Below are 15,566 nucleotides of genomic sequence, written 5' to 3' on the forward strand. Positions count from 1 at the left end.
ACACACTGGGGCAATACAGGAGACCATGGGGCAGATTGCTGGACACACTGGGGCAATACTGGAGACCATGGGGCAGAATGCTGGACACACTGGGGAAATACTGGAGACCATGGGGCAGAATGCTGGACACACTGGGGCAATACAGGAGACTATGGGGCAGATTGCTGGACACACTGAATACTGGAGACCATGGGGCAGATTTCAGGACACATTGAGGCAATGCTGGAGACCCTGGGCAGACTTCTGGACATACTGGGGCAATACTGGAGACCATGGGGCAGATTGCTGGACACACCGGGGCAATACTGGAGACCATGGGGCAGAATGCTGGACACACTGGGGCAATACAGGAGACCATGGGGCAGATTGCTGGATACACCGGGGCAATACTGGAGACCATGGGGCAGAATGCTGGACACACTGGGGCAATACAGGAGACCATGGGGCAGATTGCTGGACACACTGGGGCAATACTGGAGACCCTGGGGCAGATTTCTGGACACATTGAGGCAATGCTGGAGACCCTGGGGCAGACTTCTGGACACACTGGGGCAATGCTGGACACTGGGGCAGATTGCTGGACACACTGGGGGTAATATGCTGGATACACTGGGGCAATGCTGGACACTGGGGGTAATATGCTGGATACACTGGGGCAATGCTGGACACTGGGGGTAATATGCTGGACACACTAGGGCAGACTGCTGGACACACTGGGGAAAGGCTGGACACTGGGGCAGATTGCTGGACACACTGGGGGCAGTGCTGGACATACTGGGGCAGATTGCTGGACACACTGGGGGTAATATGCTGGACACACTGGGGCAGATTGCTGGACAACATGGGGGTAATATGCTGGACACACTGGGGCAGATTGCTGGACAACATGGGGGTAATATGCTGGACACACTGGGGGCAGGACTTGAGGCATGGGCAGAATGTAGATACGGGGCATGATTGGAGACACGGGGCAGGATTGGATCATGGGGCAGGACGGATACGATGGAGGCTGGTGGGGCAGGATGGGGAGATCATATGGGGTAGAATGGATACTCATGAGGGCAGGATGCGAGAACATATGGCTGGAGCCAGGAATGAGAAACGGGGCCAGGGTGGGGAATATTATTACCATAGGGGCTAATTAAGGGATATTATTACTGCAGTGATGTATTTATTTTATTTTTTGAGTGTACTGTTTTAAATGGGGGGGCGGTCCTGTTACTGTGCAGAGTGACACTATATCACCTTTTTTTCTTCATGTGATGTAATGTAGAAGTTGTAAAAAATTAAGTAATGTGTTCTGCAAGCGGAACTCGAGATAACTGTGTTATTTCCTGCAGAAACGAGTCCTGGCTGGAAGGAATGATGGCGGTCTGTGCTGGATGAAAGATGAAGGACTTCACCTAGAGACGTCACTGGTGAGTCAGTGTTACCTATACACTGACACTATACACTGTATACTATATAGAGGTCCTGTGTATAATGTCACCAGTGATCTCTGTATTACCTCTACACAGACACTGCATACTAAGTACAGATCTCCTGTGAATACTGGCACTTATGGTGATAGTATTGTGTTTTTTTTTTTATTACTGATCAGTATTGTAGTATTCAGTCACTATGTGGTGGTAATATGTGGTGGTAATATGTGGTCTGGAAATGGTGTTGTGGTATTTGTCCCTTGTATGTAGTATTATTCGGTCACTATGTGGCCTGGTCATGGTGTGGTGGTATTAAGTCACAGGTGTGGCATGTGGGGGTGACACCATTAGGCCCAGTTTAAGTTCTACAAAACAGGAAAACCGTTTTTGGTAACCTTTGTGTGTATTGAGCCGGGGGGGGTTCTGGGGGGGGCGCCAAACTCGGGAACAGCCCCGGGCGGCAAAAGCTCTAGCTACGCCTCTGCTTCCTCCTCTGATTTGGTGCCATTGTTCTTCCAGCATGTGGTTCGTTTACATGGCATTCCAGAGAACATCGTTTCTGACAGAGGTTCCCAGTTTGTTTCGAGGTTTTGGCGAGCCTTTTGTGCTAGGATGGGCATTGATTTGTCTTTTTCCTCGGCTTTCCATCCTCAGACTAATGGCCAGACCGGACGAACCAATCAGACCTTGGAAACATATCTGAGATGCTTTGTTTCTGCTGATCAGGATGACTGGGTGTCCTTTTTGCCTTTGGCTGAGTTCGCCCTTAATAATCGGGCCAGCTCGGCTACTTTGGTTTCGCCGTTTTTCTGCAATTCTGGGTTCCATCCTCGTTTCTCTTCAGGGCAGGTTGAGTCTTCGGACTGTCCTGGTGTGGATACTGTGGTGGACAGATTGCAGCAGATTTGGACTCATGTAGTGGACAATTTGACTTTGTCCCAGGAGAAGGCTCAACGTTTCGCTAACCGCAGGCGCTGTGTGGGTCCCCGACTTCGTGTTGGGGATTTGGTTTGGTTGTCATCTCGTTATATTCCTATGAAAGTTTCCTCTCCTAAGTTTAAGCCTCGTTTCATTGGTCCGTATAGGATTTCTGAGGTTCTTAATCCTGTGTCTTTTCGTTTGACCCTTCCAGCTTCTTTTTCCATCCATAACGTATTCCATAGGTCGTTGTTGCGGAGATACGTGGCACCTGTGGTTCCATCCGTTGATCCTCCTGCCCCGGTTTTGGTTGAGGGGGAGTTGGAGTATATAGTGGAGAAGATTTTGGATTCTCGTGTTTCGAGACGGAAACTCCAGTATCTGGTTAAGTGGAAAGGTTATGGTCAGGAAGATAATTCCTGGGTCTTTGCCTCTGATGTCCATGCTGCCGATCTGGTTCGTGCCTTTCATATGGCTCATCCTGGTCGGCCTGGGGGCTCTGGGGAGGGTTCGGTGACCCCTCCTCAAGGGGGGGGTACTGTTGTGAATTCTGTGGTCAAGCTCCCTCCTGTGGTCATGAGTGGTACTTCGGCTGGTTCTGTCTATGAGCTTCCTTTGGTGGATGTGAGTGGGGCTGCGGCTTCTGAGTTTCCTTCCTCAGGTGACGAGGTTAAGTCGTTAAGTGCTGCTCTATTTAACTCCACTTAGTTCTTTGTTCCTGGCCTCCAGTCAATGTTCCAGTATTGGTCTTGCTCTCTCCTGGATCGTTCTTGTGGCCTGTCTATCCTGCATAAGCTAAGTTTTGCTTGTGTTACTTTTGTTTGCTATATTTTCTGTCCAGCTTGCAAGATTGGTTTTTCTTGCTTGCTGGAAGCTCTGGGACGCAGAGGGAGCACCTCCGTACCGTTAGTCGGTGCGGAGGGTCTTTTTGCGCCCTCTGTGTGGTTGTTTGTAGGGTTTTGTGTTGACCGCAAAGCTATCTTTCCTATCCTCGGTCTGTTCAGTAAGTCGGGCCTCACTTTGCTAAAATCTATTTCATCTCTGTGTTTGTATTTTCATCTCAACTCACAGTCATTATATGTGGGGGGCTGCCTTTTCCTTTGGGGAATTTCTCTGAGGCAAGGTAGGCTTATTTTTCTATCTTCAGGGCTAGCTAGTTTCTCAGGCTGTGCCCGAGGCACCTAGGACTGGTCAGGAGCGCTCCACGGCTACCTCTAGTGTGGTATGATAGGATTAGGGATTGCGGTCAGCAGAGTTCCCACGTCTCAGAGCTCGTCCTATGTTATTGGTAACTGTCAGGTCACTTTGTGTGCTCTTAACCACTAGGTCCATTGTGGTTCTGAATCACCAGTTCATAACAGGCGCCGCTGCATCCACATCTACTCCTGCATCACACCACATTAAGCTCACCTGGAGGCCTGAAGATTAGCGGGAGGACGTGGCCAGAATCTGGGTGAATAGAGGCCTGAAAACAAAAATCAGCAGGAAAATTCCATCACATTACACGTAAAATGCATGTAAGCATAAATCTCCACCACAGAAGACCCCCAAACCCCAGGAAAAAGCAGCAGATCCACCGAACAGGACAGAGACCCCGAGAACGAAGCTGTCACTCACCGTACAAAGCTTCATGGCCTCCGTGACCTGCATGAAACAACGTGATCATTAAGAGCCATCTTCTATATAATCATCGAATTCTGTTTGCTTGTCTGTAGCGGAAATCCCGCGTCCCTGATTGGTCGCGCCAGGCGCCTGTGACCAATCAGCGACAGGCGCAGTTCTGTCAGTCACAGTTCCACGTGGTTCAGTCAAGTTTACTGAACAGTTCTGTCAGTCACAGTGCCACGTAGTTCAGTCACGTTTACTGAATAAGTTCTGTCAGTCACAGTGCCACGTAGTTCACTCACGTTTACTGAATAAGTTCTGTCAGTCACAGTGCCACGTAGTTCACTCACGTTTACTGAATAAGTTCTGTCAGTCACAGTGCCTTGTAGTTCAGTCACGTTTACTGAATAAGTTCTGTCAGTCACAGTGCCACGTGGTTCAGTCAAGTTTACTGAACAGTTCTGTCAGTCACAGTGCCACGTAGTTCACACACGTTTACTGAACAAGTTCTGTCAATCACAGTGCCACGTAGTTCACTCACGTTTACTAAACAAGTTCTATCAGTCACAGTGCCACGTAGTTCACTCACATTTACTGAACAAGTTCTATCAGTCACAGTGCCACGTAGTTCAGTCACATTTACTGAACAAGTTCTGTCAGTCACAGTGCCACGTAGTTCAGTCACATTTACTGAACAAGTTCTGTCAGTCACAGTGCCACGTAGTTCACTCACATTTACTGAACAAGTTCTGTCAGTCACAGTGCCACGTAGTTCAGTCACATTTACTGAACAAGTTCTGTCAGTCACAGTGCCACGTAGTTCACTCACATTTACTGAACAAGTTCTGTCAGTCACAGTGCCACGCACAAATATATTATAGTGTCGATGTACTTCTTTCGTCCGATGATTTATTTAAATACAGTTAGATATTCATGTAATGGTTTATATATTTTATTGATCTGTTTAAGAATTTCGTTCAGTTGTATTAACTACTATGAGCAATAAAATTTAATGATAATGTTTAAATTTTACCAGAAAATCCTGTGTATTCATTGCATTATTCTTAAATCTTCATAAATAAACTACAGACATATTCAAGAATACCCGAAGCGGTAGAATCAGGCCACCATCTAGTGTAACATATTCACCAGAACACACAGTGCACAGTACCACAGTCATCATTCTGTATATATTCACACAGTGCACAGCACCAGTCATCATCCTGTATATATTCACACACAGTGCACAGCACCACAGTCATCATCCTGTATATATTCACACAGTGCACAGCACCAGTCATCATCCTGTATATATTCACACACAGTGCACAGCACCACAGTCATCATCCTGTATATATTCACACAGTGCACAGCACCAGTCATCATCCTGTATATATTCACACACAGTGCACAGCACCACAGTCATCATCCTGTATATATTCACACAGTGCACAGCACCAGTCATCATCCTGTATATATTCACACACAGTGCACAGCACCACAGTCATCATCCTGTATATATTCACACACAGTGCACAGTACCACAGTCATCATCCTGTATATATTCACATACACAGTGCACAGCACCACAGTCATCATCCTGTATATATTCACACAGTGCACAGCACCAGTCATCATCCTGTATATATTCACACACAGTGCACAGCACCACAGTCATCATCCTGTATATATTCACACACAGTGCACAGTACCACAGTCATCATCCTGTATATATTCACATACACAGTGCACAGCACCACAGTCATCATCCTGTATATATTCACACAGTGCACAGCACCACAGTCATCATCCTGTATATATTCACACAGTGCACAGCACCAGTCATCATCCTGTATATATTCACACACAGTGCACAGCACCACAGTCATCATCCTGTATATATTCACACACAGTGCACAGTACCACAGTCATCATCCTGTATATATTCACATACACAGTGCACAGCACCACAGTCATCATCCTGTATATATTCACACAGTGCACAGCACCACAGTCATCATCCTGTATATATTCACACACAGTGCACAGTACCACAGTCATCATCCTGTATATATTCACATACACAGTGCACAGCACCACAGTCATCATCCTGTATATATTCACACAGTGCACAGCACCACAGTCATCATCCTGTATATATTCACACACAGTGCACAGCACCACAGTCATCATCCTGTATATATTCACACACAGTGCACAGCACCACAGTCATCATCCTGTATATATTCACACAGTGCACAGCACCACAGTCATCATCCTGTATATATTCACACACAGTGCACAGCACCACAGTCATCATCCTGTATATATTCACACACACAGTGCACAGTACCACAGCCATCATCCTGTATATATTCACACACAGTGCACAGTACCACAGCCATCATCCTGTATATATTCACACACACAGTGCACAGTACCACAGTCATCATCCTGTATATATTCACACACACAGTGCACAGCACCACAGTCATCATCCTGTATATATTCACACACACAGTGCACAGCACCACAGTCATCATCCTGTATATATTCACACACACAGTGCACAGCACCACAGTCATCATCCTGTATATATTCACACACAGTGCACAGCACCACAGTCATCATCCTGTATATATTCACACACAGTGCACAGCACCACAGTCATCATCCTGTATATATTCACACACACAGTGCACAGCACCACAGTCATCATCCTGTATATATTAACACACAGTGCACAGCACCACAGCCATCATCCTGTATATATTCACACACACAGTGCACAGCACCACAGTCATCATCCTGTATATATTCACACACAGTGCACAGCACCACAGTCATCATCCTGTATATATTCACACACACAGTGCACAGCACCACAGTCATCATCCTGTATATATTCACACACACAGTGCACAGTACCACAGCCATCATCCTGTATATATTCACACACACAGTGCACAGCACCACAGCCATCATCCTGTATATATTCACACACACAGTGCACAGTACCACAGCCATCATCCTGTATATATTCACACACACAGTGCACAGCACCACAGTCATCATCCTGTATATATTCACACACACAGTGCACAGTACCACAGTCATCATCCTGTATATATTCACACACAGTGCACAGCACCACAGTCATCATCCTGTATATATTCACACACAGTGCACAGCACCACAGCCATCATCCTGTATATATTCACACACACAGTGCACAGTACCACAGTCATCATCCTGTATATATTCACACACAGTGCACAGTACCACAGCCATCATCCTGTATATATTCACACACAGTGCACAGTACCACAGTCATCATCCTGTATATATTCACACACACAGTGCACAGCACCACAGCCATCATCCTGTATATATTCACACACAGTGCACAGCACCACAGCCATCATCCTGTATATATTCACACACACAGTGCACAGCACCACAGCCATCATCCTGTATATATTCACACACACAGTGCACAGTACCACAGCCATCATCCTGTATATATTCACACACACAGTGCACAGTACCACAGCCATCATCCTGTATATATTCACACACACAGTGCACAGCACCACAGTCATCATCCTGTATATATTCACACACACAGTGCACAGTACCACAGCCATCATCCTGTATATATTCACACACACAGTGCACAGTACCACAGCCATCATCCTGTATATATTCACACACACAGTGCACAGCACCACAGCCATCATCCTGTATATATTCACACACACAGTGCACAGTACCACAGCCATCATCCTGTATATATTCACACACAGTGCACAGCACCACAGCCATCATCCTGTATATATTCACACACACAGTGCACAGCACCACAGTCATCATCCTGTATATATTCACACACAGTGCACAGTACCACAGTCATCATCCTGTATATATTCACACACAGTGCACAGCACCACAGTCATCATCCTGTATATATTCACACACAGTGCACAGTACCACAGTCATCATCCTGTATATATTCACACACAGTGCACAGCACCACAGTCATCATCCTGTATATATTCACACACAGTGCACAGCACCACAGCCATCATCCTGTATATATTCACACACACAGTGCACAGTACCACAGCCATCATCCTGTATATATTCACACACAGTGCACAGCACCACAGTCATCATCCTGTATATATTCACACACAGTGCACAGCACCACAGCCATCATCCTGTATATATTCACACACAGTGCACAGTACCACAGCCATCATCCTGTATATATTCACACACACAGTGCACAGTACCACAGCCATCATCCTGTATATATTCACACACACAGTGCACAGCACCACAGTCATCATCCTGTATATATTCACACACAGTACACAGCACCACAGTCATCATCCTGTATATATTCACACACAGTGCACAGCACCACAGCCATCATCCTGTATATATTCACACACACAGTGCACAGCACCACAGTCATCATCCTGTATATATTCACACACAGTACACAGCACCACAGTCATCATCCTGTATATATTCACACACAGTACACAGCACCACAGTCATCATCCTGTATATATTCACACACAGTGCACAGCACCACAGCCATCATCCTGTATATATTCACACACACAGTGCACAGCACCACAGCCATCATCCTGTATATATTCACACACACAGTGCACAGCACCACAGTCATCATCCTGTATATATTCACACACAGTGCACAGCACCACAGCCATCATCCTGTATATATTCACACACAGTGCACAGTACCACAGCCATCATCCTGTATATATTCACACACACAGTGCACAGTACCACAGCCATCATCCTGTATATATTCACACACACAGTGCACAGCACCACAGTCATCATCCTGTATATATTCACACACAGTACACAGCACCACAGTCATCATCCTGTATATATTCACACACAGTGCACAGCACCACAGCCATCATCCTGTATATATTCACACACAGTGCACAGTACCACAGCCATCATCCTGTATATATTCACACACAGTGCACAGCACCACAGCCATCATCCTGTATATATTCACACACAGTGCACAGTACCACAGTCATCATCCTGTATATATTCACACACAGTGCACAGCACCACAGTCATCATCCTGTATATATTCACACACACAGTGCACAGTACCACAGCCATCATCCTGTATATATTCACACACAGTGTACAGTACCACAGCCATCATCCTGTATATATTCACACACACAGTGCACAGTACCACAGTCATCATCCTGTATATATTCACACACAGTGCACAGCACCACAGCCATCATCCTGTATATATTCACACACAGTGCACAGTACCACAGTCATCATCCTGTATATATTCACACACAGTGCACAGTACCACAGTCATCATCCTGTATATATTCACACACACAGTGCACAGCACCACAGCCATCATCCTGTATATATTCACACACAGTGCACAGTACCACAGTCATCATCCTGTATATATTCACACACAGTGCACAGCACCACAGCCATCATCCTGTATATATTCACACACACAGTGCACAGTACCACAGTCATCATCCTGTATATATTCACACACACAGTGCACAGCACCACAGCCATCATCCTGTATATATTCACACACACAGTGCACAGCACCACAGTCATCATCCTGTATATATTCACACAGTGCACAGCACCACAGTCATCATCCTGTATATATTCACACACAGTGCACAGCACCACAGCCATCATCCTGTATATATTCACACACACAGTGCACAGCACCACAGTCATCATCCTGTATATATTCACACACACAGTGCACAGTACCACAGTCATCATCCTGTATATATTCACACACACAGTGCACAGTACCACAGTCATCATCCTGTATATATTCACACACACAGTGCACAGTACCACAGTCATCATCCTGTATATATTCACACACACAGTGCACAGCACCACAGTCATCATCCTGTATATATTCACACACACAGTGCACAGCACCACAGTCATCATCCTGTATATATTCACACACAGTACACAGCACCACAGTCATCATCCTGTATATATTCACACACACAGTGCACAGCACCACAGTCATCATCCTGTATATATTCACACACACAGTGCACAGCACCACAGTCATCATCCTGTATATATTCACACACACAGTGCACAGCACCACAGTCATCATCCTGTATATATTCACACACAGTACACAGCACCACAGTCATCATCCTGTATATATTCACACACACAGTGCACAGCACCACAGTCATCATCCTGTATATATTCACACACAGTGCACAGTACCACAGTCATCATCCTGTATATATTCACACACACAGTGCACAGTACCACAGTCATCATCCTGTATATATTCACACACAGTGCACAGTACCACAGTCATCATCCTGTATATATTCACACACACAGTGCACAGCACCACAGTCATCATCCTGTATATATTCACACACAGTGCACAGTACCACAGTCATCATCCTGTATATATTCACACACACAGTGCACAGTACCACAGTCATCATCCTGTATATATTCACACACAGTGCACAGCACCACAGTCATCATCCTGTATATATTCACACACACAGTGCACAGTACCACAGTCATCATCCTGTATATATTCACACACACAGTGCACAGTACCACAGCCATCATCCTGTATATATTCACACAGTGCACAGTACCACAGCCATCATCCTGTATATATTCACACACACAGTGCACAGCACCACAGTCATCATCCTGTATATATTCACACAGTGCACAGCACCACAGTCATCATCCTGTATATATTCACACACACAGTGCACAGTACCACAGTCATCATCCTGTATATATTCACACACAGTGCACAGCACCACAGCCATCATCCTGTATATATTCACACACAGTGCACAGCACCACAGCCATCATCCTGTATATATTCACACACAGTGCACAGTACCACAGTCATCATCCTGTATATATTCACACACAGTGCACAGCACCACAGTCATCATCCTGTATATATTCACACACACAGCGCACAGTACCACAGTCATCATCCTGTATATATTCACACACAGTGCACAGTACCACAGTCATCATCCTGTATATATTCACACACACAGTGCACAGTACCACAGTCATCATCCTGTATATATTCACACACAGTGCACAGCACCACAGCCATCATCCTGTATATATTCACACACAGTGCACAGTACCACAGTCATCATCCTGTATATATTCACACACAGTGCACAGCACCACAGTCATCATCCTGTATATATTCACACACACAGTGCACAGTACCACAGCCATCATCCTGTATATATTCACACACACAGTGCACAGCACCACAGTCATCATCCTGTATATATTCACACACACAGTGCACAGTACCACAGTCATCATCCTGTATATATTCACACAGTGCACAGTACCACAGCCATCATCCTGTATATATTCACACACACAGTGCACAGTACCACAGTCATCATCCTGTATATATTCACACACAGTGCACAGCACCACAGTCATCATCCTGTATATATTCACACACACAGTGCAAAGCACCACAGTCATCATCCTGTATATATTCACACACACAGTGCACAGTACCACAGTCATCATCCTGTATATATTCACACACAGTGCACAGCACCACAGTCATCATCCTGTATATATTCACACACACAGTGCACAGTACCACAGCCATCATCCTGTATATATTCACACACAGTGCACAGTACCACAGTCATCATCCTGTATATATTCACACACAGTGCACAGCACCACAGTCATCATCCTGTATATATTCACACACACAGTGCACAGTACCACAGCCATCATCCTGTATATATTCACACACACAGTGCACAGCACCACAGTCATCATCCTGTATATATTCACACACACAGTGCACAGCACCACAGTCATCATCCTGTATATATTCACACACACAGTGCACAGCACCACAGTCATCATCCTGTATATATTCACACACACAGTGCACAGCACCACAGTCATCATCCTGTATATATTCACACACACAGTGCACAGCACCACAGTCATCATCCTGTATATATTCACACACACAGTGCACAGTACCACAGCCATCATCCTGTATATATTCACACACACAGTGCACAGCACCACAGTCATCATCCTGTATATATTCACACACACAGTGCACAGCACCACAGCCATCATCCTGTATATATTCACACACACAGTGCACAGTACCACAGCCATCATCCTGTATATATTCACACACACAGTGCACAGCACCACAGTCATCATCCTGTATATATTCACACACACAGTGCACAGTACCACAGCCATCATCCTGTATATATTCACACACACAGTGCACAGCACCACAGTCATCATCCTGTATATATTCACACACACAGTGCACAGCACCACAGTCATCATCCTGTATATATTCACACACACAGTGCACAGCACCACAGTCATCATCCTGTATATATTCACACACACAGTGCACAGTACCACAGCCATCATCCTGTATATATTCACATACAGTGCACAGTACCACAGCCATCATCCTGTATATATTCACACACAGTGCACAGTACCACAGCCATCATCCTGTATATATTCACACACACAGTGCACAGCACCACAGTCATCATCCTGTATATATTCACACAGTGCACAGTACCACAGTCATCATCCTGTATATATTCACACCCACAGTGCACAGCACCACAGTCATCATCCTGTATATATTCACACACAGTGCACAGCACCACAGTCATCATCCTGTATATATTCACACAGTGCACAGTACCACAGTCATCATCCTGTATATATTCACACACAGTGCACAGTACCACAGTCATCATCCTGTATATATTCACACACACAGTGCACAGTACCACAGTCATCATCCTGTATATATCCACTGTTACACCCGGTCTGTTTACTGTAGCTCCAGGGGGTCTTCCTCGCTGTCTGGACACGGCCCCCTTTCCTCCTTCCTCTCCTGCTTCCTGGGGTGCAGCCAGCAGGTTCCCAGGCAGGGTTCTTAGGTCGCACAGGCGGTCACTCCCGGTCTCTTAAAGAGACAGTGTGCATTTTCCAAATGTTGCCTCTAACCAATGGAGCGTGTTTAGCTATTATTTCTAGCCCTTCCTCCATAGGGAAGGCGCCGGAGCAACAAGTATCTACTAACTTCCGGTTCCTGTTATCTTGCGCTTCTGTTTCTGAAGTATCTGCATAGAACTTCGCTTATTCTGTCTGTCTCCACAGATCTTCTGCTACCAGTTACCCGGTTATGCTGGACTGCACCCGCAGTATCTACACTGGACCCGTCTAGTCCGCCAGCCTCTCTTCCGGACCACGCCAGTACCCTCGGTGCCAGCTTCTACACCCGGTATCCTCCAGTCGGCTCTGCAATACCCGCTATACCTTCCTGATCTGTCTGTTCCGCTGGGACAGCCGCCACGAGTACGGGGTCTAACTGAAGGTAGCACGCGTGTCCTCCAGGCATTCCATTCTGTCCCTGTTCGAGGGGACTTATTACGGGTGTCTGGGGCTCAGGCAGTAACGCCCCCTTCGGAGCCCCCCGGACTGTGGTCTAGTGGTTCAACATCAAACCTTAATAAATACGAATGTGAACTTCTACATCTGTGCCTCCGTTTCCATTCATTACAGATTGCTCCGGCTATGCAACCCGCTGGATCCCAGAAATCACCAGTCATGGAGTTACGTCAGGAGATCTCCCAGCTGAAGGAGCAACAGGATAAGATCATGCCTTTCCTGCACAATGTATCTGCTCGCCTGGATAGTCTGGCTTCTTCGATTGCACCGACTCCTGCCACCTGTGTTCAGGTATCAAACTGCACAGCAAGTAAGGATTTTTGCTTAGTGGCTCCCACCCGCTTACGTTCTGTGTCGAGGGTTCATAAATCAGTGCACCCTGCATTTCAAGCTATTGGGGCATAGGTTCCCTTCTGATCTGGCCAAAGTTGGCTTCATCATGTCCCACCTTGATGGAGAGGCACTCACCTGGATGAATCCACTGTGGGAGAGGGTGGACCCGTTGGTTACTAATCTCCAGTCTTTTCTAGAGGCATTTCGCAAGACCTTTGACGAACCTGGTCGTACTACGTCGACAGCCTCTGCTCTTCTTCGACTACGACAGGAGGCTTTTACGGTGGCTCATTATGTGGTGCAGTTCCGTACTCTTTCGCCTGAACTTTCTTGGAACAATGAGGCATTGGTGGCTACCTTCTGGCAGGGACTCTCTGGACGAGTTAAGGATGAGTTGGCGGGATGTGACTTGCCTACTGTTTTGGATGACCTGATTTCTCTGGCAGTCCGGGTTGATCTACACTTTCAGGAACGCTCCAACGAGATCAGACGTGAAAAAGAATCCAATCACCAGGTTGCTTGTGCTCCTAAATCTGCAAACTCTCCAACTTTGTCTCCCGCTCCTGTGGCTATGAAGGTGGACCGTGCAAATCTGGTCAACCGTCGCCAGGAGGCGCGTCGCCTGGAGGGGAGTTCTTTCTACTGTGGCAAGCATTATATCCGCTCTTGTCCTAAGAGACCGGGAAACTCCAGTGCCTAGGGTCTGTAGGAGAGGCTACCCTACGTAAGTATCATCCCTCTCCGGCTTTACAGATAACAGTCTCTGTGGTCTTTGGCAAAACAAGATTTTCAGAGATCTGTCACCTGGATTCTGGTGCCGCTGGGAACCTTATTCGGCAGGCGGTAGTGGATCGTTATCAGATTCCAGTCCAGTGTTTATTGGAACCGTTGCAAGTGACATCTGTGGATTGCAGACCCCTGTCGGAGTCCACATGGTTCCAGACGGTGCCTTTGGAACTCCGGGTAGGTCTAACCCATTCTGAAAGTATCCGTTTTTATGTGTTGACAGATTTGTCTCACCCCTTGCTTCTAGGTCTACCCTGGTTCCGGATGCATGATCCTGTTCTAAATTGGAGGACGGGAGAGATCCTGCGCTGGGGAGATTCTTGCTTTGAACGATGTATCATTCCGGTTCATCCTGCTCTTCCTCTGGTACAACCTAAAGCCTTGCCGGGTTTGCCGTCTCCTTACTGGTCCTTCGCTGATGTCTTCGGGAAAAAAGAGGCAGAGAGATTACCTCCACACAGGTCGTATGATTGCCCCATAGGTCTGCTTCCCGGAGCGTCTCCTCCACGTGGACGGATCTATCCTCTTTCTCAAGCAGAGACTCACTCTATGTCTGAGTACATTCAGGAGAACCTGGACAGAGGATTCATCCGGAAGTCTTCCTCCTCTGCTGGAGCTGGATTCTTCTTTGTGAAGAAAACGGATGGATCTCTACGACCCTGTATCGATTATAGGGGTCTGAACCAGATTACGGTAAAGAACAGGTATCCGTTGCCATTAATTTCAGAATTGTTTGATCGTCTTAGGGGGTCTAAAATTTTCACCAAACTGGATCTCAGAGGGGCTTACAATCTAATATGCATTCGTAAGGGAGACGAATGGAAGACCGCCTTTAAAGGGACTCTGTCACCTGAATTTGGCGGGACTGGTTTTGGGTCATATGGGCGGAGTTTTTGGGTGTTTGATTCACCCTTTCCTTACCCACTG

The 15,566-nt window shown here is 46.4% G+C and overlaps 1 protein-coding gene across 5 annotated transcripts in view; it reads right to left on the reverse strand.

Annotated features, from left to right (window-relative positions):
* SFXN4 (sideroflexin 4) overlaps window positions 1–15,566 on the reverse strand; it is a 97,577-nt gene that overhangs the window by 22,444 nt on the left and 59,567 nt on the right. For all 5 annotated transcript variants that reach the window (XM_069752648.1, XM_069752644.1, XM_069752647.1 and 2 more), the window contains 2 exons: window positions 3,957–3,983; window positions 3,750–3,804 (listed from right to left, as the gene is read on the reverse strand). In XM_069752648.1, coding sequence (XP_069608749.1) covers window positions 3,750–3,804; window positions 3,957–3,983 — 82 coding nt within the window. The remainder of the gene's footprint in view (window positions 1–3,749; window positions 3,805–3,956; window positions 3,984–15,566) is intronic.

The sequence above is a fragment of the Ranitomeya imitator genome, chromosome 2, assembly GCF_032444005.1.
Source record: "Ranitomeya imitator isolate aRanImi1 chromosome 2, aRanImi1.pri, whole genome shotgun sequence".
Taxonomy (NCBI): Eukaryota; Metazoa; Chordata; class Amphibia; order Anura; family Dendrobatidae; genus Ranitomeya; species Ranitomeya imitator.